A 24,277-nucleotide genomic window follows, 5' to 3' on the forward strand; every position below is an offset into this window, starting at 1 on the left:
CTTAAATGGTTGAAGGAAAAAAAATAAACCAACCAAAACACCTGCATTGTGATGGGAGTTGGCAGCAAACAGCAAGAGAAAGTGCAACAGTGTAACCAAAAAAAAAGAATAAAAATCAATCTTGTTGCTGTGGAGTCAGCACATAGCACAAAATACAAGGAAAATAGCAGCTCTTGCATCACTCAACAGCTACCTCTTCAGTTCACTAAAAGGCACCATAGAAAAGCTTGAAATACAGCTAGCTTCTCCTCCACTTTGAAACCCAAACAGCGTCTTTGGGATATCTGGGATAGAAAAAGAAATCTATACTCAGAAAACAGAAGAATAAGCCAAGAAAGGTAAAAGAAAAGATCACAATAAACAGTACATAATAAGTGATTTACCGCACTAATATCTATAGAGATTAGCTGCATATGATGATTTAAAAAGAAATATTTAGATGTCTTTTCTGAAGCAGATGCTGTTAGGCACTTTTTTCTGACCCTGACTGCTTACCTTCCCTTAGAGCTATGTACTCACACTGATGTCAAAAGGGGCTAAGGAAGTATGGGAGTAGCAAGCATGTACCTGGCCTAATGCTGTTTCTCACCTCTGCACGCAAGTCCTGCTCACAATGACAGAGCACAAAGGTCAGGCTCCTGCAGGTACATTATCAGCATGTACCCACTGGGCTCTAAGCAGCAATTTCTTTATAGTGCCTACATACCTCATTTTTCTTGGCAACAATGTTAAGCACCAAGGGTTAAAAGAGATGGCTAATCACATTAAGGGTTGCAGTTCAGTCTCAATGAGGAAAATCTCTTGAGGACGGTACAATAGCTGCTAGGTCTCTGTGAAGGGAGTGAGCAAATGCAAACGTGGATCCCAATTCTATCTGGCTTTACAAAAGAGAGCAACAAAAGCATTTGTACAAAACTACCATTTTTAGTACAACAGATGCTGCTTCTTGCAAGCAAAGCTAAAACAACATGCTTGCAGCAAGCTTTCTAAACAAGGTCTGTGGGAAGAGAGGACATATGTTTTTAATAACATCTTATAAACATTTACAGGAAGCAGCAGCTACATTCCATATAAAGGCATTTGGTGTGTTTTGTGCAGCATGGTGTGAGGGGGTGGTAGGGGAGTCTCAGTACAGATAATTAATTTCTTATATCGAATGCTTACACAAATCCACAACAAAGGTTTTTCAGGGCCTCTGCCGCTTCTCTGCATATAAATACACTCACACGCAAGGGTCTATAACAATATATGGTACGAAGCATGCAATATGCTTTGGTTTTGCCATTTAGGGTTTGATCACTTAACAAAAAAAAGCCAATCTTGAGTTGCACATCAGAAAAGAAGTGTGGCAACACATCACAGTTAACTATACCAGTATCAGCAAACAGTAGTGCAACAAAGCCAGCAGACACCACTAACTGCTGTTGAATATATCCAGGCATCCTTTCAATCGGCAATAGCAAAAAACGACTGCTAAGATTCCAGGCCAGTAAATCACCTCCATCCAGCACACATGGTTTGTCCAATGTGCTCAAGGAAGGTAAGATGACCTTTTAAGAGTCAGACTTTTCATAAGCTGCTTCAAACACTTCCCGCTTCAACTGCCAGTGATTTTCAAAACCTCTTGTCCAACACGAAGATGACCAAATTACAGCACGAAAATATAGCTCACCCTTTCTGAGCCCAACCTTGTAAAGCACATCAGATATATATGGGAATTCCAATATATTAAATTCAATCCCAATTACGAGATAAGCAGACAAGCAGCCTTTCCACTCCAAGAATTTGCTGCTTCTCCTGGCTAGGATTTTACAAAAAGCAACAACAACAAAAGCAGCCAGGCCTATTATACCATCAAGACTTAATGTTTCAGTGTGCAGGGAGCTTTTAGGCCCTTTCCCAGACTTGCTTGGTCTGAAGTTGCTTTGCTGATCTGCTAATGGCCATCTGCTTAGCAACTGCCTGAGCAGAAAGACAACACAGTGGTTTTCAGGTAGCCACAAAGAAAGATCTTACTGAAATAGATAAATCTCAAGATGTCCAGTTTTAGTCTAAAAGAAACTTTCTCATATGGATACATGCATCTGACGTATAGCTTGTGTTCGGAGTGAGACTGTCCCCATGTCCACCAGTGTTAAGTGCTGTAATTTCAAACAAATTACCTTCCGAAGTCAGTTCAAAAAGACACTAAGTCTCTGCTATTCCCACTGATGACACAGTTCCTGCTTGAATAGGTGTGAAGCATTGCTTATGGCTCCTGGGATTGTCACTATAAATTAGTTTCTCATTGCTCTGTGTGAAAGAGAGAGTTCTAGGCAGGGTTCCCAATTTAAACCAGTATTTATCAATAAATGCCTGCAGGACATAGTACAGTGGAGTGCTACGAATAAACAATGAGAACTGCTCAGAAGTTGGGACTGCTCAGTTTTAAGTTCTGTGAAGTCTCAGAAAAATCAATTGCACTTACAAGAACGATCACAATCCCAGAAGGAGAATATACAGAGTACCTGGGGTGTGCTTAAAGCAGCAAGAGGAGTTAACACACTGCGCGGGCTCAGGATGGGGTTTGCAAGTAATCACCACTCTGGTGTCTCGGAATTATCTTTTCCAAATGCTCACTGGGGGCTGTGCACATACTGAGCTGAAAGCAAACGTGATGATTCTCAGTCCAACTCAAAATGTTTAACAAATGACATAAAAACGACTGGACAGACTTACAAGGCAACACTTAGCCTCATCTCTCTCTAGGAGGCCACCACTGTAACACAGCAGCATGTCAATTATCGAGGGAGATACTGGTCTTATCTGTAGCTGCTATCCCTTTATGCTGAAATAATTAACATCTTTGGGAAGGGGGGGAAACAAGTATAAAAGGACATCTTGTACTGCCTACTCCAACAGATTTGTTTGTTTTCAGACTGAACAAGGATTCCTGTTAAGCACTGAAAGCTGGTCATGTTTTGTGAAAGCAGATGGGGGCTTTTTTTTCCCCCTTTTTCTTTCCTTTTGTAAATCCTGGACTGCAACTCTAATCCCCAAAGGGAAATCATATTAAACTGGATAAATATTTCTGCACTTCTCTGAACTTCAGAAAGACAGTTCTCTTCTTGAAGGTTTGCACCTACTCACTGCTAAGAAAGGATACACAGAGGAGCTACAAGGCAATAGTTTGCCCATTCCCTGCCCCCCCTTTTGTTTTTTCTTTAAACAAGACTAAAACTCTTACTTCCCTCCCAAACAAACTGAAGCTATAACAGAGCTGACAGAAATCAGTCATTACTTGAAAAAACAAAACAGAGACTTCTCAATAGAGCTACTTAACCCAGTAAGCAGCCCTATAAACTGTCCCAGTCTTGCCTTACTTAGTGGACTCCATTTAAATTCTCTCACCTGCTTTTCTGATTAAACTTTCTCAGAAATTGTTAAGGAAAAAGGTAAAGAGTTAAACAGAACAGTGTATAGAAATAAAGTGCTAAGTTACTTGTCTTGTAACTACTGACACATAGCATTTCACTGCACATTACAGAGGTTTAAACTGATACTAACATTAACAGCAAACTATTTAGTATTTCCTTAACCTGAACTTCTTAATCTCTAACTGTCAAAGTAGTTAGTCATAAACACTATGTAGTAATTCATCTGCCCAATGATTTTAATCAGCATCAACCCCAGTTTCCTTTTCCTCATTTCCGCTTCTCCCTTTCTTTCCCCACAAGCCAAGTATTCTCCATGTGAAAGCAATCTGCAAGAAAACTGAGAATGAAGGGCCAGACCAGTGATATACCTACTTTACATTCAGAAACCAGGAAAAAGCCTCAATGGCTGAGAAACACAATTCCTCAAAAAGCTACTGGATAGCCCTATTCCTACAGAAAGACCACTCTTTGCCTTGGTGCTCCTTACTAACAAAGAGCAGTCTCTGATTGTACATAACCTGACGGTATATATGTTTTTTTGTCTCATAACAACCACTAACTTTCAGACAAACCTCCTCACTTAATTCTCATGTAACATTGCATTTCAGGAAGTGAACCTCCATTTATCCAGGGAAAAGCTGTACTCCACCTGTGCTGCAAAAACCTAACTCCCTGCAGTTTTAACACATTTGTATCATCTTACCGACCAGTCTGCAAGCAGAATTACACCTCACGTGCTAGTCACATATTTAAATGGCATTCGGGTACTCAAATGTGTCTACCAGAAGCATGATGACAAGGAGGACAAGTCCGGACAGGCTACTTCCTCCTGCACAGCTAGCCACCATCAAAGCTGATATCAGGGTAAGCTGCATTAGCAGTTTACTTCGCAAATTTTCAAGCTAAAAGCTGAAAACTAATTGTTCATACTAGGCAACAAACCCTGGAAGCAATGCAGTTACAAGTGACAAAGCATTGGAAATGTACAGCCCTTTTCAGAATGCAACACAATGCCTGCAAATAAAAAAGGAACAAGCACTTTCAAAAAGGAAAATAGCAGTGTGCTACATAATCTGAGTGGGTAAATATGCACTATTACACAGGAGATAAGCTTGTAATTTTAAGGGGTCACTTTCTAAGGCAGTTGTGTTTCAGAAGTCAGAAGATTTTCTGCGTGACAGGTCCTCTTGAAAATCCAAGTGAACCTTTTAAAAAGCTTAGTGTGAAAGCATATACGCCCTCCTTGAAAGAAGCACCTGTTTTCAATAACAAAAATACCCAGAAAAGTCTTTGCCTTTCTGCCTCTTCCTGTCCTGGGTGGCCTAAACTCAGGTACCATTGTACTGTACAAGTTGCTAACATAACTTACATTAAGACAAAAAATACTTGCCATGGATTTTGTGAGCATCTGGGTCATCCGCACTGATAGCAATTATCTTCCAATCTGTCTCTCCTTCATCAACAAGAGCTAAAACACCCAAGACCTTCACCTGAACAATCTCACCAGAAGAACGAATCTGAAACAGAACAGTTCACAAAGGTTTGGAAAACATGACATAGAATTTCTCTTTTACCTTACAGACAAAACAGGTTTACTTTATTTTTGAGCAGGTGCTAACAGAATTGCAAGACAGATCTGTGAAGCCAGTACACATCTATTTAACATTACTAGCCTTTCTTCCACCACTGTTATTCTTCAACCCCCAATTCTCCAGTCAGCATTTATTTAAGCAGATAAGCTAGAAATTTTCTCCTTCTCTTCTACCCTACTTCCTCCAAACCTTCTTGATCTTCACCCAAAACTGCAAGTCAGTATCTCATACTCATTTTTTAACTCCTTCCTGCCTCTTGACTCTACTTTCTTAACTCTTGGTCTTAACCTACCTGTTGCTGTTCCTTCCTCTAGACTCTGATATACACATATAAACACACAGTCCGTCCCCAGGAATATCAGCACTACTTTCTTTTTCATGTTCTTGGGAACCTTCTCCTTACCAGCCAACATTCCCTTTATAACTCTTTCTGGATCCCCTGAGATTCAGCTTTATGCTCCTTTCTGCAAATAAAGCCACATTCACTGAGGCCACCAATCAAATTTCCCACTACTTAAAATATCCCAAAAGATGCCTCTTCCAAACTCATCCATTTCATAACCCCACCTTTGATACCAGAGAGAAGTGCTCCATCCTTTGCTGCCTCCAGATACGTAGAATTTTCTTTCGGTGAGCTAAACCTTTCCCCTATACCTACTAATGGTGTTAGCTGCACCTCTTTTCCATCCATGCACTCCATGTATTATAACTTTGCAACAGTACAACGGGTTCCTGTCTTCTCCTCTAGAGAAGCGGGATCTACTTCTGTTTGCACTCATGATAAAACTCAGCTATCTCCTTTGTGGGCCTGACCTTGTAATTTTATGTGCATGATGCTGACATACCTCCTCATCTTTCTGAAACCTACTTCTAGCTCCAGTACTGCTGGGGCGGGGTGGGGGGGGGGGGGGAAGGAGAAAACTTTTTCTTCTCCAAAAATGTAACCCCTTTCGCCTTTACCCAAAATTCACTGTCCAGCCACAGAACTTCAGGGTGGTGGCCTCTTTTATCCAGTACACAGACTTTACCAAATCTTGTTTCTTTTCTCCTTTTTAAAAGTTCACCATTTCCTATCCCTCCTCAGATCTTCTATTCTTAATTTTGTCATCCCCTGAGACTCTCATCATCTGCCCCTCTCTTCCAAAAGCTGTTACCAAATTATTAAATTAACTTTGGTAAGTTAAATTTATGGGGATAAAAACAAACCTTTGAACCTATTTCACAAACATCGATAGGATCATTATCCCCACAGCATCCTGTATTGTTATCTGTATGGTTTGGATCTTCCCAGGTCTGTTAAAGGAAAGAGAATTATCAGTTACCAGCTGATTTGCAATTACAATTCATCTAACCACTAAATTACTAAGATTAATAAAAACAACATTAAGAACATCAAGTTTCTGAGAACAGGCTTGCTCAATGGGAAAAGAAAAAACAAATAAACAGGCAATGGACTGATGTTGAGTAATTCATCCTCATACTCAGGATGATGAGAATTACTGAGGACACGGTAACAAACATATTAACTGCATCCCTACTCAACAGATACACTTTACCAAATTGCAGTGATTAAGGCATCAGAGGACTCTGAATATGTATTTTTCTGGTTACAGGTGGTTGTGGGATTAAACTAAGACACCCTACAACTACATTCTTCTTATGCTCTTTAAACATCATGGCACTAACATAAGTTGCTTTCAAAAATACCTAGACATTGAGCTAACCAAGCTCCTGGGTATGGATGTGTCAGCACCCAATTAGCTTTTTCAAGTTTTTAGATTAGGTACAACATATTTCTGATTATTTTGAGATGTGCACATTCCCAAGAACAGCCAACATCTTAAGACCAAAACAGCTTCTCCAGGAGGCAAGTTCAAATCCCTGCTCCGAGCTCTGTACAAGGAATCATAGCCAAGTTATACTAACTCGATTACTAGACCAGTACTTGTTTTGTCTCCTACTGGCTAATAAGGAGTAACTCATTCTGAAGTTGGGAAGTTCTCCTGGAGTCCAATGAAGTTTTGTTGAAAAGGTGTTAGAAAACTTTTTTCCAAGGAGCTGTACTGTTAGCTCCTGATGTCCATGGTCAAACCCCCATCTCAAGCTTGTTCTTGAGAACTTGACTGATACTAAAAGGCAAAACAGTGAAACCTAAATGCTCAGGTGTTTAAGTAGCACAATCGTTACTAAAAAATTGCTGAAATGGAGTCAAGAGAGAATTTCAACTTAAAACCTATTTTTCCAATACTCTTCCAAAGTGCTTTTTATCTAAGGCTGCATTGTACCAGCACTACTCTCCTGCCAACTGCATCCCTCTACCTGCAGGTTAGCAGGAAAGCTTGCTAGGAATGGTATGTTCTCTGGACAGTCTAGCAACTCCTGCAACAACAGTCCTACTGGCATTTTTTTCTTCTCTGTTCCACAGCATAAAAAAGCAGCCACAAATACGTATCTTTAAGCCATATACTAGGGTTGAACTTCTACCAATTGCTGATCCTCATGAAAAATACTCTTGTGATAATGGAGACAGTTTAATTCTGTCACTGCAGTACAGGGATTTTGAGTAATGATTTGAGATTTCTTGATAATTTAACTCTTTCCTGAAACACAGCACATATATACACCCACACCTAAATACTGATCCAAATTTATGGACGCAATAAAGCTCAACATAAAAAATCCTAATTTGCAAATGTATCAAAAAGAAACATCCCTCTTGCAACTGATGTGCATTCACGCGGTACTCAAGATTTACAAGGCAATTTACACAGAAGACAGAAAACTTTCACTATTATAACAAAAATGTTACCTGTGGGAGGGCACCATAATTCCATATATAACCCTTGTGAGGAAAGATATTTGCCACATATCGAAGCTTGCCTTTCTTTATATCTTGTTTAATGGGATTCAACGGCTCCTCAGTGGCAATCTAAGCAGATCGTGAAAAAGAGAGAGAGAGAAGAATAATGGTAAAATGGAAGGCAATTCATTCTGTACCCAACCAGTTAGAAAGATCCATCTGGGAGCATGTGCTTGTGGTTTGAGAAGTAGTAAAAGTACGATTGCCTCACTCAAAATCTCAAGGGTCATGTTCAAAAAGCAGCTTATTAAGGTTTTAAATAACATTGTGAAGAATGCAAGAAAAAAATGAATCTAGGAGAGAAAGTCCTAAATTTATAAGGAGACTGTCATAAATACTGAAAGGAACTGAAGTTAGCAGCTCTTGCACTTTATAGTACAAATTCAACAGACACGCAAATGGTGGTACAAGTTCTTCTGATACTAGGGGCTTTGACAGCAACACAGGAAATGTTTCATCATCTTCTCACCCTCCATTGGTTGCTCCCCTATTGCATCCCTTCTCTCCATCACCTCTCACCATAAAAATCCCTTCTAGTAATTCTGTGTAAGTCACCAACTTACCACAGATTTGCAACAACTTAAGCCAGCATTAGAAGGCAGCATTCTTATTCCCAAAGAAGCACTCATAGAAGGACTGAACCAATTAAAGCTGAACAGGTTACTATTGTCATCATCCCCAAAAAAACCTCAAATACAAACCCACTGCCATATGAGTTACCTACAATCCACCAGCTAATTCACTGTAACCATCTTTTTAACACTTCACACCGCAATCAAATCCCTGTTGGCTTGGCTCTTGCTTAGAAACACTCATCTGAATAGCATCACACTTGTTACAGGCTCAAGCAGTTACACTGGCTCAGGTGGTACTTGGCTTGCATGCATAAGCCCACAGCCCTTAAACCATTTTACAACCACCTTGTAATTTACCTAAAGCTCCACTACCAAAGCCATCCCAAAGGAATTCTACCTTTGTGAACTACACCAAATTGTGTGTGCACTTATTCCACAAATACACCCTCCCCAAGACGTGAGATCAAGGTTCACATATTTCCTACTTGATTCTTCCTGCTTCTGGTTATAACTTAACAGCGAAGACCTTGAATATACCACCTGGGACTTTGATGGAAGGGGAGCTCAGCAACACTTTTTCTTGATGTAAACCCGTAAGAAGAGCAGTAACTGACAGCAGTGGTAAAAAGTCTCACGAAAAACGCCTTCAGTAAAATCAAGGGAAGAACAACAGAAATACAACAAACTCCTGAGCAGGAGATCGGGCACTGGGGATATAACAGTGGGAAACATTCATCCTAAGGCAAGGTTTAATTTCCTACACTCTTCATTCCACATGAGGAAATCTCAGCATGGAGATGAAGACAAGACCTAGTATTAGCACCTTACCACAGCCTGGACTTCAGGACTGCCAGGACACAATGACAAGGCAAGACAACTGCCTTAATGATTCGGACATTTCAAGTGTATTAAAACTTATACATAAGAGAACTACATCTGGTCTCTTCTCTCAAGCCAGAAAAGTCTAAACCCTCCAATTTCTGAACCTAACAGGACAGCAAACTTTTCTACCCTTGACATAATGTGCTGAGAGAAGGGGCAGGAGAGCAACCTGGGCTTTACGCAGAGTTCAAATAGTGTTGTCAAAGGGAAACCCTGTAAAAGAGAACTAAGCTTCCACAATTACAGAATCATCTTAAAATACACAGATTGAACAGGTTGCCCAAGGAAGTTGTGGCTGCTTCATCCCTGGCAGTGTTTAAGGCCAGGCTGGACAGAGTCTGGGGTGACATGGTTTAGTATGTGGTGTCCATGCCCATGGCAGAGGAGTTGGAACTAGATGATCTTAAGGTCCTTTCCAACCCTAACTATTCTGTGATTCTATTCTATGATTCTACATGGTAAATATCCAAGGTAACCCTGCTTTCAGAGTGTGGTAAACACAGCTCAAATTATTTTCCAGCATCTGGGAAAGGAGAAAACAAAATTCTGAAATAAAAGGCTGGGGAGGTTCTCTGGTGTTATTCTTAATAACCAAAACAGTTAACAGTTCAACCACAAACTTCCCTAAAAGCATGCAGGAAGCATCCCTAAAGTTAATACAAATGTTCAGGAAGACAGGACATATCCTGGTGAGATCTTTCGTTTCACAAACACAACAAATGAAGCACTACTCGGCTTCTGTCCTGTAACTGCAGAGGAACAACCTGCTAGGTTCTTTTAAAACATGCCCCTGCAGGAGCAGATCAGTGAGGTCCCAGGTCCCCAAGTTGTTTGTTTTGGGGGTTTTTTGATACAAGGAAATGCTTTTTCATTTGCAGCTCCACTTGTCAGGACTTGGCCTAGCACACTACACTATAGCACACTATACAGCAGAAATGAAAGAAGTTAGATCCTCTGAGTGGAACGCTCTATGAGCAAGCAAAAGTAAGACTAAATGTTGGACGATGTCCTGCAAGGCACTACTTTAGACTCTGTTGCAGGTATGCTGCACTCTGCAGTCAGAAGACTGTCAAGAAGCAGTGCTCACCTGTGGAAGGGAAACTAAATTAGAACCTCTACATTTTTTATAATTGCGAGGAAAGTGTCTGTATGCACAACTTCAAATTCACTTTTTAACAGACAAAAATTTTATGTGTAAAGAGTAATTCACACTCTGATCAAACTCTGATTACTGGAATTGCCATAGTTTTCACAAATGCCTATCTAAACAAGGTGTTTTCTCAATTACCTCCATTTTTGCATTCGTCCAACGAGGCACTTCTACAACCATGTTAAACAGGACCTAAAACAAAAAACAGCACAGACTGAAAATAAAATCCACTTTGCAATTAGCACTTTACAATCAGACAAATTCTCTTCTCTGTATTCAGCAGCAACATACATCACATCTCTCTGCTCCAGCTGCTTTTATATTAAGTACAATTTGTTTAGTTACGCACAATGATGTTCAGCCTCCTTGGTTCACCCTTTCCCCACCCCACCCCTTCAAGAATATGAATAACCATAAGTAGCGGAAATCTACGTGACATTTTTTATTCCTGTATCAATATTGCTCCTCACAAAATGTTCAGGAAGTGCATGGAACGGTTTGCCACAAAGCAGTGGTTCAGTTTACTAGTCAAAGAGGATTGGACATTTCTAAAGGATAGCATTAGATTCCCTCAAGCACTGGAAAGGACAATGTTTTGGGGTTTTTTTCAACCTCTGAGGATTTATTTCTTCAGGCTCTCCTCTTTTACCTCATTCATTTTTTCAAACCCTATGCAAATGCAACAACTGACACTTCTGATTCTCAGTCAAATCTGGTTGAAGTGAAACAAACTGAATCCAAAAGCAATGGCAGAGGAAGGACATGGACACAGACACCTCATGTTTGCATTAGCCTTCTTCCTAATAGAAACAAAGTGAAAGTTGTTTCAAGAAAGAGGGTGTGGGGCGAATAAACCTAAAACATGGAACTTTAATGCATTTTTAGGAAAAAAAGTAAGTAATCTATGCCCTTCTTACTGGAAGGTTAAAGTGACATTTTCCAAAGAGAAAAACTCTCTGTAAATGCCATAAGGTTTCTTCTTCTGAAGCTGTCAAGAGTTAAGCACTACCGAGGAGTAAAGTATTAATCGTAATGAGTAACTAGACCAAACCACCCAGCAATGTCTACAACCTATCTTCTCCCAGATTACTAAAATAACCCCAAAATATCACGTTGCCTGGGAACATCTCTTCATAGCCAAAGAAAACTTGCACTGGTTTTAAAAATCGCAACAGTTGAGGAAGGACAAAATATTTTTTTGCAGACACTTGTAGGGGGAAAAAAGTTAAACCAACTGAAGACTTGCACTAACTCTTTAACTACAGCGCCATTAATGTTCCAGAGGACTCTTGAATATTTGTATTTTTGCTCCTTGTATCCTGCAGCTGCAACAAACAACTAACATTTCCAGGGTCAACACCACAGTCTGATTAAAGCGATTCCAAAGGTTCTATGATCTTCTCCTCCCCACCAAACCTGGAATGTGGAGAGCAAGAATGCAAAGGAAAAATCCCAACTGTCATTCAGTGTTTCTCCCATGAGATCACAAGCTCTGCACAATCCTGGCAGCAAATTCCCAGTAAATTTAAACTATATTCACCATCCACGAGTACTGTGCCCATACTGCAATCAGTGGCATGTCAGATGGAATCACTTTTCCCAATCAGGTCATAACCAAACAAAATGGCGGGGGGAGGGGAAGTAAAAAGACAAAAGTGCTTCAGATCAGTTTCATAAAGTACACATCATATACATAAGAACGGTTGAAACAGAGAAGTAATGAGAAAGACAACTCAAAGCTGTCAGCATTAAGGAAGCAGTCAGAACAAAGCAACATACGTGCAGCAGCAGGTAAAGGAAGGGTTGGAAGACAGCCAAATAAAGTCTGCACATCCATCTGGGAAACACTTGGAAAAAAGAAGTGCACAGCATGAAAGCCAGTGCTGACAAGAAGCTCTTTGGGAACTGCCAAGCAGGCCAAAGAATTGTTCTGACTCGTAGCTACACGCAGAAAACTTACAAACTACTCTGGAGTTATACACCCTCCACCACCATCCTGTATTTTTTTGTTTAGATGTCACTGTACCTTTTCCTGACCAAGTCTACTACAATGGCTTCCACAGCCTATAAATCTTGGGTTTGAGCTTTAACTGGTCAAGAGCTATTCCAGGTCTTCACCAAAACAACTCACAGGGCTGGACAACAACTGGAGTGAAATGAATACAATGCTGCTCTCAAAAAAAACCCAAAACACTTGGATTAAACACAGCTCTAAGCCCAGGCCTTCACAATTTGTGGTATCAGTCAAATGTGAATTGTCAAGAGCCTTAAATGTGACAACCTGACAGATTAATTTGTATGCAAAAAAATCCCCAAAAGTACTCTCTCTAATACTGAGCTCCCACAGGCACCTACAAGAGATTAATAACTTCATGCAGTGCTTACAGTTGAAAATAAGAAGTTTTATTTATAGGGCAATCACATTTCCACAGTGCTGAGACCAGATTCACTGGTGTGGAAAGAAGAGCACACACTAGATAGTCTGACAGATAGAAAGAGAAGTATACTCCTCCAGTATTTTTTTTCCCCCTCCTCTTTCTTATCTCATTTCCCTCCTTGCCTAAATACCACCCTTGAATTTTTCCACCATTCTTATTTTCCCAGACCAAGCACCTATTCCTTCTGACCACTTGAATGCTCTCCCCCATCCCTTGCTGCAAAACAGTCCCTGCCTCAGCTGCAAACAGAAATGCGAGTGTCAGGCACCACCTGTCTCCACAGATTACCATCTGCATCAGCTATTCAGTGGTTAGTTCTGGCTGGTGAATGCATCTGGTAATTGATATTTTTATCCTTATTTTAGATCAGTAAAACAAAAAATTCCACCTCACCAAACCCCTGCAGGAATGGTGAGACTTTCAACAGCCCATTTGACACACCTTCCAGTGCCAGAAAAAATCTCTCATGAAAACTATTGCTTTGGAAAGTTTGCCATCTAACTGCCTTAGTACGACAGCAGTCAACTGGTCTGCCTGTGAGATTGCTGCTTGCTGCAGTCCAGATTTAATCCAACTCTGCAAGTGCCTAATGTAGAAGGAACTCCACTTCATGACAACAGACTGTACAACAGGCCAGATGGAGCAGTTCCTACAGTCTAGCCTCATGCCAACACTGCTGGCTGACAGCTTCTTCAGAAGGACAGCCTCCTGGAGCATGCAAGAAAAGAAAAGGAAACAGTTTCCTACATTCAGGAAAAGGGACAGAACCCATTTGCTATGGGAAATGACCTGACAGAGCCCAGAGGGACTTCCAACCCAGGGTATTACGTAGCTTGTTTGACTCTGGGTTAATGTGAACACAAGTCAGACATTTGCACTTATGATCTATTCTACCTTGAAGAGGTGATAGGGGAAAAAAAATAATCCATTTGCTCAACACAGAGAAGTCAAAAGTGCATTTCCTAACCCCTAAAACTGAATACAAAAATCAGCAGAAAATTACATCAGAAGGAACAACTAGTATGTCTAAATCACAACCTTTATTTCCTAAGAACTACACGTTAAGTACATTACATGGGAACTCATGGAGACTGTAAATAAGTGTCTGCTTTATCGGGTGTTTTCTTTAACAGTGCTTGGCAACTTACTGCATTCCATTTCAGTTGAACGTCATTTGTAATGCATCATGACATTGGTTTTGATGAGATAAGCAAGCTTGTCTTTCACACAGAGGACAGAAACAGTTTTTGTTTTTTGAAATAAGAAAGCCATGGAAAGATATATACTTCAACATATTCCTACAGTAAGGATTGAGAAAAGCAAGGAAAATACAGACTGCTATACCCAGCTAAACTGTGAGTCAGTGTTCTTTCCACTAAGACTGGTGGCCAAAAATAACTGCTAGCTCTGGCTGTACAGATTCTTACAGAAGATAGCTCATTTTGATCAGGGTTTGTTATTACAAACCTGAGTATCACCGGAAGGAAAGAAAATTAAGCACATTTCTGACACTATTTTTACAACCTGCCCTTCTGGACTCCCATACACCCTTCCCAGAAGCAATTCTTCCTTACCTAACTTTCCCTTTCTTGTTCAACTATTTCTTTACCCAGTCTTCCCAAGTTCCTTAGCTGGTGTATTTGAGGGACGGGTTTTGAATAGGTATGATTTTGCCCAGGTGCTGCAGCACTTAATGCTCAACCCTGGAGGTTCAGCTAATTTGATGCAGAAGTGGAGCAACCTATGCAGAGCAAGGAAAGTGACAAAACAAGAGAGATAAAGAGAGGAACAGAAACTTAGTATAATTTCATAAAATGACAAACGCCACCACTACTGATGGCCTGATTACCATTCACCATCACCCTTGCATGACAGGGAGAAGAAAAATGCTAAAGCTTACAATTACTTTAGTGGTTTTTATAGTAGAGTGCTTAAAAAAAAAATAAAAATCTGAAGGCAGCATTTGGGAGCTGCTGACCCTTCCTCACTGAGAAGCCCTGAGCACACAAGACAGAGAGAAGAAAAAGCAGCTATAATTTCCATTTATTTTCTGTCTGTTCATTTGCAGTCTTGCAGGGATTCTCATCAGTTGGCAACTGAACATGGCAGCATGCACCTGAAGACTAACAAGAATGAAAAAGATGACCTGCAGTCCAGCAGCAGGGCAAACAAAGAGTGATGGTTAAAAGGAAAAAAGGAAGAGAAATGGAGAAGGAAAATAAGGACTGTCATGAGATGTACCCACAAATACATGGAGAAGGGCTTGCTTATAAAATGAGTACCTATGTTATAAGCATTCCGAACGTAACACTTGCTACAAGGTATTTGCCAATGCAAAAACAACAAACCAGATGCCAGCAACATGTGGAGACCAAATATACTGTATCTAAATGAGAAGTCAATGGAACTTTTCCAATATAAATTAACATGCCACATAGCAGAAGAGGAATGCTGTGCCCAGCATAAATATGAAGTGCCTGCAGCCTCTTCATAGTGTACCTCCCTGATGTTACAATGAAAAGGGAATCACAAACACTGTTTTTACCCACAGGTATCCCAAAAGTGGTGTCAGGGATACTCTCTGATAAACTGGACACCTGCAAAACTATTTAGTGCACAACCATGATGTAAATGCAAATGAAACACTGACTTTCTCAAGTTTAATGAATCATTTATTTGAAGTTAAGCTTGATCAAATCACTGATGCAACTTTCTCAGTAAACTAACCCTACTTCCATAGATTTTAACTGGACTGCTGAAAGTTACTTCTATTCTCAGTATTTTTTTAACTACAAGAACACTAAGCAAGGCTTGCAGCTATTGGATCCATTCACAGAAAAAGGCTGGGCAAGTTCAGGCATCAGGATGAAAGCTTCACTGATCATCGAAAATTTGGAACACATAAATCCCTGAACACACGTAATGGACACACTACAGCCCACGTCAGATATACCAAAAAAACATCTAACGTGACGAAAGAAGGTTACAGAGGCTGTTGTTAACACAGAATACAAAGTCAGTGCAAAGTTTGCACCTGTATTGCATGGGAAATGATGACAGCTCTTCCTTCCTTATGAAACATACCGACTTTATCATAAGACAACTCTGACACCAGTTTTGAACACTGTTCCAAGCATGAGGTCCCTATCAGATCACCCATTCAGACTGCATGACCACTCTGATGACCCCTTATATCTCACCTGACTAGTTAATTTATCGGCAGTTTTTGCCTGACAGCAATTCAGCTGAAATCCTCAAGGGTACTCCAGCACTGCAACCCACAGGATGCAACAACAGATGTCCTGTTTCTTTCTTTAGGTTTTGAGGTGGGTTTTGGTTTGGTTTTGCTTTGGTTGGGGTTTGCTGGTTTGGGTTGTTTTTTGTTGGTTGGTTTTGGTCAGGTGTTTTTTCCCCCAAATGCTCTTGTGGATGTCTGTAAATCAGAGGACTACAATCTCTACAAGGGAGATTACTTACCAAGGCCAACATCTGAAATAAAGCTTTGTATTCAAGAATATCTGGGTCCTCTGAATGAGGTGACATGTGAATACTTTACAAAAGCCATACAATGACAAGTAGATTAAAAACCCTTTCACTACAGCAGGAAAGCAACAAGTTACATTTTTCCTGAAAAGAAAACTATGACTTCTTCAAACCTTCTTCCTGCTAGACATGGAAGACCATATTCAACAATCAGCCTTTGACAGTTTTGACTGTAACCACAGTGGGAACATCCACTCTTCCAAACAGAGATGTGAAACTTTTGATACCTTTAACAGAGATTTACTTGGGCAGGAGTGGACTCTGAGTGCTTACAACGCTTAAGACAAAGCAGAGGCTCAGACTGCAAGCTGGTAATAATTTTGAGACTGAAGCTGAATATGATTCCTTTCAGCATAGTTTCTCCTTCAAAATAACTTCTCACTAGTCTTCAAACAGCCAAAACACGTCTGTGAAAGCAAAAGGGTCAGCTGTCAACAATGGCTACAAATTTAAACTTAATTGAGATTTGGGAAGGTCTAAAACATTGCAAGAAATGGCTGCACTACTGAGAAGAGTTCATACAGAAAAACCACAGCATTTCCCTTAGAACTACAAGCCAAGACTGCAAACAGTGCACAGAAACTTGTACAATGTGAATTCCCCTATCCCATGAATGCTGAAAGCTGAAGCTCCTCTATTTTCAGACCTTCTTTTCTGGCATCAGCAATGCCAAGAACAATTCAAAGTAGATTAGACAGACTGAAGAGACTCATGCAGAATTATCTTAATTTTCCATAGCTAAACTGCCATCTGATGAACACCAGCTCAGCATAATTTAACGCACACTCTTAAGAGGGCTTGCCCTTGTCAAGAGTAACATATAACTGCCACCCTAAAAGCACAAGTTTTAAAGATTTTACTGTGTTTCCAGGGCAAGAGGACCCTCTGAATTCTGGCCAAATTCAGTGTAAGGATCAACTGAGCACCACGTATAAAAAGTAGCCTCTTCGTCCCTACACAAGAGTATGGAGTACAGTGGTTCAAAGGTCTTCAGAAATCAGTAGACAGCATTAAATTCCTCATTTTCCCTTTATCCCGATTAACCTATGCTTTCCCTACATACAAGCACACAGGGATGCATTTCTCACGAGGCCAAGGTGAGGAGAGCTGGTGAAGAGGCCAGTGTAAGAAGAAACTGCTTTCCTGAACACAAAGATCCTTCTATTTTCTCTCTTCTCCCCAACTCTCATGGATCATGTTGAAAAAGGAGTTTTCTAAATGATTTGCACTCTCACATTTCACCATCTAAGTAAAGACCAAGCTTATTTGGGAAGCCTAGAGCCTACACGTTTGTTTGCTTACATCAGAAGCCCATAAAGACTGGAATGTACATTTGCCTTTGCTCATTTTCTGCAGTTCTATTAGACCATAATCCAGAGCTCTCTCACAGCAGGAGTTATGTGAAGCAGTTCTGAAGTCTACAGAGCAAGAGCTGCTCAGCCTCACTGGCATTTCCCCCACACACACTCCATAGGCTGATCCAGAGATCAGAAAAAAGGTACTAGAAACATGGTTTTCAACAACCTATCATGCTTCCCACTAGAGAGTCAAACGCAGTTCTGAACAGTTTTAGAGTCTGCATAAAACAGGCTTTGCATCTTCACCACTGGCAGATGTTTTCACAGTATTCATAAGCAGGTAAGAAACAGAATACTTGGCTTCCAGAAAGAGCAGTAATTAAGAATTCATGTTGCACAACAATGATTTTTGAGAAAGGCTACTGGCACATACTCTTTCTCCTTAACAATTCATCTTTCAGGCACGATTCTACGTCTACTAAATAGTAATTAAATGGGCATCAAGCAATAGAAAACCTAAAAAGCATTACCCAGGCATTGTAGCTTGAATGAATCACAGGGCAAAAGGAGAGGAAATACTCAGTGCAGGATTGCTTGGGGACTGTTATACAGTTGAACCACCAGTGTGCCACACACTAATTGCAAAACTATGCGAACCCAGACAGTGATGACAGTTTTTGCACACGGATGGGTAGTTACAGTTTTGCAGTATGACTGGCCAAACAGATACAAGATAAAGCTTGGGGGACACACAGTCCCACACGTCATGGTCTTAAAGCATAGTTTGTTTCACTTTTTCTTTGACTTTCTTCTACTAAGTTTAGGTACTCCTACGGCAACGAAGTATTGCAAAAAATGCTGCATTTTGGAAAAGATACTTGCAAAAACAAATACTGTTTCACAGCAAAAGCCTCAGCAGATCTTCCACGTTTTTCTGGGCTTCTGTTGGGCTTAACTTCAGTACTGGTTAATGCTGAACTATTAGCAGATGTGATTTTTCTCCTTGGGCTTTCCAGATGAGTATAGAAAACAACGTATCTTCAGGTCTAAAAAGCAAATACTAAGTCTAATTCCTGTCCTAACATACTTAAGATTTCTGAAAATTTGTAGATATACGAATACTCAAGAGCATAATGAAAATTTCATTAACAGAGGTTTTATTGCAAATGTTTCCGAATGCAATAGCAAAAAAGATAACATATCTACGCTGCAACTGTCATAAACTTTTCAAAGAGCGGTATAGAAGTGTTTCCCTTTGAGAGCATATTCATGAATAAAAGAATGCTGATGTTTCTGGCCCATGCAAAGAGAAGAATATTAAATCATGACCCAGCAGTGTGCGCTTGCAGCCCAGAAAGCCGATCACATCCTGGGCTGCACCAAAAGAAGTGTGACCAAAAGGTCAAGGGAGGTCATTTTTTCCCTCTGCTCCGCGCTGGTGAGATCCCATTTGGGGTGCTGCTTTCAGTTCTGGGGCCCCCAAAACAATAAGGATGTGAACCTGCTCAAGCAAGTCCAGAGCTGGGCACGAAGATGATCAGAGGGCTGGAGCACCTCTCCTATGAACACAGGCTGAGAGAGTTGTGCTTATTAAGCCAGAAGAGAAGACTCCGGGCAGACCTTTTAACAGTCTTCCAGTATCTAAAGGGGTCCTACTAAAATGCTGGAGAGGGACTTTTTACAAGGGCATGTGGTGATAGGACAAGGGGGAATGGCTTTAAATTGAAAGAGGGAAGATTTAGATTAGACATTAGGAAGAAATTCTTCACTGTGCAGGTGGTGAGGTGCTGGCACAGGGTGCCCAGAGAAGCTGTGGCTGCCCCATCCCTGGCAGTGTTCAAGGCCAGGCTGGACGGGGCTTGGAGCAACCTGCTCTAGTGGAAGGTGTCCCTGCCCATGGCAGGGGGGTTGGAACTAGATAATTTTTAAATTCCAACCCAAACCATTCTGTGATTCTTTGATTTCTTAATAATGGAAAGGAAATAGAAGAATAGGGTTGGGTTTTGGTTTTGGAGTTTTTTTAAATATAAAAATAAAAAACAATTAGCAGTACCTCAGATCCAGTAGTTCTTGACCTCTTTGGAGGAATCTCTTTATCCTATAGAGAAAGAATGAAGTAAAGAAGTGTATAAAGAACATTAGAGAACAATACTGTGTTCACATAAATACAGACAACGGTAGTTTTCAATGCAACTGAAATATCTCTTTGTGAGCATAAAGAGCCAAACTGTAACTTTTTAAAGTACTCAGTTCTGTTTCACTGTGAAATTATAACCTTCCAGATGGTAACAGAGGAAGATAAAAGTGTACAAGGACACATCCACTTCTCCCAGCTACTAAAAAAATTAAGTGGCAATTTAGGCCTGTCCTGAACTGATCAAAACCAGAGAGTCATACATCCAGTTGAAAGGGATAAAAAAACCTAAATAAGCAAACAAAACCAGCATGGAAAATAAGGCTGAAGTTATCCATTATAAAAGTCCACAAAGCATAGACCAGGGTAGGGAGAGAACGTAACAAATAACTCCTTAAGTCATGCTCTTGCAAAGAACACAAAAGTAACAGAGATCTTTACAATGACTCCCCTTCTTGCTCTCCTGTAAGGCCCTTGTATCCTGTGGAATGCTCTCTCCTTGCTCACACACCTAAATGAAAGCCTCTCCACATTGATCAGACATCGCTGTACTGTAATTTAGTCCACAGAAAAATCAGACTATAATCCAAGCCTCCAAAGCTTAAACTCTTGATTCAGGGACAGCAAGGGCCCCAGGGAACATGTAATGGTAATGCCGACTGCTTTTACAGCAACAGCACCCACTGAACTGAGCATCTTAGCGATGACTCTCTGAATGAGACTTACCTCTTCCATTGACTAGCATGCTTAGGGGCTGCCAATCAGAAAGATTCATGGATATTTTTAATCTCTCGGTTTAAATAATTCAAGAGATTGGTTCGCTAGTTCAGAAGTCTCAATCTGAACATGTTACAACTGCTGACCTTCCTCACCATTCATATCACCCATAGAGATCCAGCAACAAATGAAGAAAACAGCCAAAACCCTCCCAATCTGTTTGTGTAACAAGCATACCATAATAAGCAAACCTAAGTCTAAACCAAAGACTGACAGTTCCCACCAATGACACATAAACCAGGCATTTCATTACTGGTATAATGAAACTCCAGGGAGTGTGGCTAACAAGACGTGAAAGTGCTCAGCTGCACCTCAAGCCTTGTAATTCTCCAAAGGTGCGATTACCACTTTTCTCTTGGGCATTATGCCTGGCTTCCAATTATAACGCTCCTTTTGGAAACTACACAAATACACTGTAAGTTATGTAAGCATGTGCTGTACATCTCCTCCTGCAAGGAAATGTATACTTTCAATTGCAGATGTAGGAAAATGTAGGAGTAATAGTAGAAAATGAATTCAAGAGCACATAAACATAAACACAGAGGAGAATTAACACAAGATACAGCGAGAGTTCCCCCAACCTGCAGTCACTGTGAGACCTCAACAGACACCTAGGCTTGTCTACACATTCTGTTTCACTGCAAGTTACTGAACTCAGAAGAGAAAATTTGGTGGAGTTATTGTGCCTGTATTAGGTAAGGAATCAGCCTCGGCTAAAGTGGTCCTTTCTGGTGTTATACATCTGTCTGTTAATTGCTTCCAAAGAAACCAAAAAAGCTTCTAAAAAACCTGCATTTTTCCCTAAAGAATGCCAACAAAACTGTTGTTATTTTGAAATTAATACATACCTCTTTAGATCCAGCAAACAGTGGAATGTCATGAAATGGGGAAATGTATTTACCATCTGCATTCTCTGAAAAAAAAAACAAACCCCAAAACAACTAAGTAGCATTACAAATCTAAAGATATGATACGTTGGTATTGCTAACTATTATGCAGTACAGCAATGTATGATATGCCACAATTATGCGTCAGATTAACTTTTTCTGAAGTTTAATTCTAAGGACTAAAAAAATAACATACATGCAGGGCTAGGATTTTGATTGTTTGACAAGGATTCATCTGAATCAAAATTACTGCTTTACTATTCAACACACCACTTCTCTTCTGACTACCTGGCAATACGAGCTATACAAAACCATTAACAGAGAAAAAAAAAACCATCAAGGGAACCTTATTTCCATGAGTGATCAGATAATTCATCTGGGTTTCTAGTAATGCTGCCCTTGTGACTTCACGTTTCTAATAAACTGAGTTTCATGACCACAAAGAGAATCACAGAATCATAGAACAGTTTGGGTTGGAAAGGACCTTAAGATCATCTAGTTCCAACCCCTCTGCCACAGGCAGAGACGCCTCACCCTAGTCCATATTGCCCAAGGCTCTGTCCAGCCTGGCCTTGAACACTGCCAGGGATGGAGCATTTACCACTTCTCTGGATACGCTGTTCCAGTGCCTCGTCACCCTCACAGTAAATTTCTTCCTTACATCTAACCTGAACTTCCCCTTTTAAGTTTAAGCCCCTTACCCCTTGTCCTGTCACTACAGTCCCTGATGAAGAGTCCCTCCCCAGCATCCTTGTAGGCCCCCTTCAGATACTGGAAGGCTGCAGTGAGGTCTCCACGCAGCTTCTCTTCTCCAGGCTGAACAGCCCCAACTTTCTCAGCCTGTCTTCAAACAGCTCCAGCCTCCAAAGACTGACCAAAAGAATAAGTGAGGGATGGGATAATTGCTCAGGCCCTAGACATGAAACACCACACCTGGAAACCAGTTGACATTAACTTAATGGGGACCCAATCTGCACCTCAGCCTTGCTTACACTCTAGAAAGGAACAAAATTCACTGGAGTGGATGCTCAAGCTTTTCAATCTACTCAGAATTTCTTCAACGTACTAAAAAGCCCAAGCAGTGCATCAAAACAGAAATATCAACAACAATCAAAGGTGCTAACACAACTCCCAAGGAAGTCCTCTGCTAGCACCCCTATTCACAGTAAAGGAAAAGCAGATGAGGGACTTCATTTAGCTTTGGACTGTACTTGGACCACTTCAGAAAAGGGGAGTAAACGGTAGTTGTTTTTGCAACTCCTGGAAGTCTCCCAGATGCTCCTCCCAAATAAAACAAAGTTTAGTGGGAGGCTGCTTATTCCCACTAACTAAAGTGGCTTTCTCTAGAGGAGCTGCTGCGCTGGCAGCCCCTGGGGACTGAGCACAAGGGAGCTGTGGCAGGGTACTGCTGACAGGGCACACTACGCCTCCGCTTCTCTCACACCAGCACACATCAGAATTAACTGCTTGTAACTCAGTGGACCAAAACCACACAAACCCACTGCTGGAGAAGTGGCAGATACACAATACTATTACGAAAACGTGTAATAAATACCAAGACTGCACACCGGCAGCTCTCACTGGGTTTTGCTGGAGAGCTGCCCATGCCCTCCCGGTGCCGCTTGGTGCTGCTGGCCCCACAGGCCCCACGGCTGGATGCCAGCCTCCCCTCACCGTGACGTTTGTGGCGGGAGGGCTGGGCTGCTCACCGGGGACAGCCCATGCTCCCACCGGGCTGCCACACTGACAGGCGAGGTGAGGCAAGGCCAGGCGAGGCTCTCATGGCCAAAGCCGTCCCTGGGGTCCCAGCGCACGCCATGGCCTTCCCGCGCAGGCTACCACAATGCACCATGGCGGTGCTTCACCCCGGCACCTCTTCACCCTCCAGGAGCCTTCGCAGGGCTGAAGGGTACAGCTGTGCCGTGCACACCGACCTCCAGCACAGAGCAGACCCAGCAACCCCTCCAAAATCGGATCAGCCAGGAAACCCCCTCCCTCTCCACAAAAACCTGCCTCCCTGCACGGACGGGGCAGCCGCCGGGGCGGCCAACACGAGAGGCCTCGGCGGTAGCGGGGAGCCGCCGATCTCCCCGCCGTGCCCCCCGCGAGGTGAAGGAAGGGGTTTGTGGAGGCCGGGGGCTGCTACTTACTAAAGTAGAGGCGGTAATCGGCAGAGTTGGGCCGGCCCCGCTGCTCCGTGCCGTACTGGGACATGGCGCCGAGGCAGCGGCGCGGCGCCCGCCCCCAGCCCCGCGCCGCCAGCACCCGCACCAGCCCCGGCAGCGCACGCATGATGGCGGCGGCGGCCGCCTTCCCTCCCCTTCCTGCGGCCGCCGGGCCTGCGCTGCTCCGCGCCGCGCCGGCCCCGCCTGCCCCCGCCGGGAAACCTCGCATGGCGGCGGGAGGTGCTGCCGGCCGCGGCAGTGCTGCCTGTCCCCTCCTGCCCCACCGGCGGGCAGGGAGAGCCGCGGCTGCCGCCTGAGCAAGGGCACGACCGGAACCCCCAGAGGCCCAAAATGGCGGCATGGGCCTCGTTTCCCTGCTGGCCCAGAGGTGGCTGCTTACCCTCCTGAGGCCGAGGCCAGGGCCAGCGTCTGGGAGGAAGAGACTCTGTAGGATGCCCGCACCCTCAAGAGAGGGGTCCGCCTTGTATAAAACAATAAAAACAAACAACCACTTTCGAAGTGGTGCCCCCCAACACGAGCCAGGTGAGCCCAAGCAGGTG

The 24,277-nt window shown here is 42.1% G+C and overlaps 1 protein-coding gene across 2 annotated transcripts in view; it reads right to left on the minus strand.

Annotated features, from left to right (window-relative positions):
• Positions 1-24,059, minus strand: part of PPA2 (inorganic pyrophosphatase 2) — a 36,746-nt gene extending 12,687 nt beyond the window's left edge. The window contains exons 1-7 of one of the 2 annotated variants that reach the window (XM_030491785.1): positions 23,703-24,059; positions 21,514-21,578; positions 19,808-19,852; positions 10,614-10,667; positions 7,818-7,937; positions 6,215-6,301; positions 4,807-4,933 (exon numbers count right to left, since the gene is read on the minus strand). In XM_030491785.1, the coding sequence (XP_030347645.1) occupies positions 4,807-4,933; positions 6,215-6,301; positions 7,818-7,937; positions 10,614-10,667; positions 19,808-19,852; positions 21,514-21,578; positions 23,703-23,946 (742 nt within the window). In that variant the 5' untranslated portion in view covers positions 23,947-24,059. The other variant, XM_030491786.1, reaches the window with a different exon arrangement.
• Between the last annotated feature and the right edge of the window lie 218 nt (positions 24,060-24,277).

Source organism: Strigops habroptila, chromosome 7 (genome assembly GCF_004027225.2).
Source record: "Strigops habroptila isolate Jane chromosome 7, bStrHab1.2.pri, whole genome shotgun sequence".
Taxonomy (NCBI): Eukaryota; Metazoa; Chordata; class Aves; order Psittaciformes; family Psittacidae; genus Strigops; species Strigops habroptila.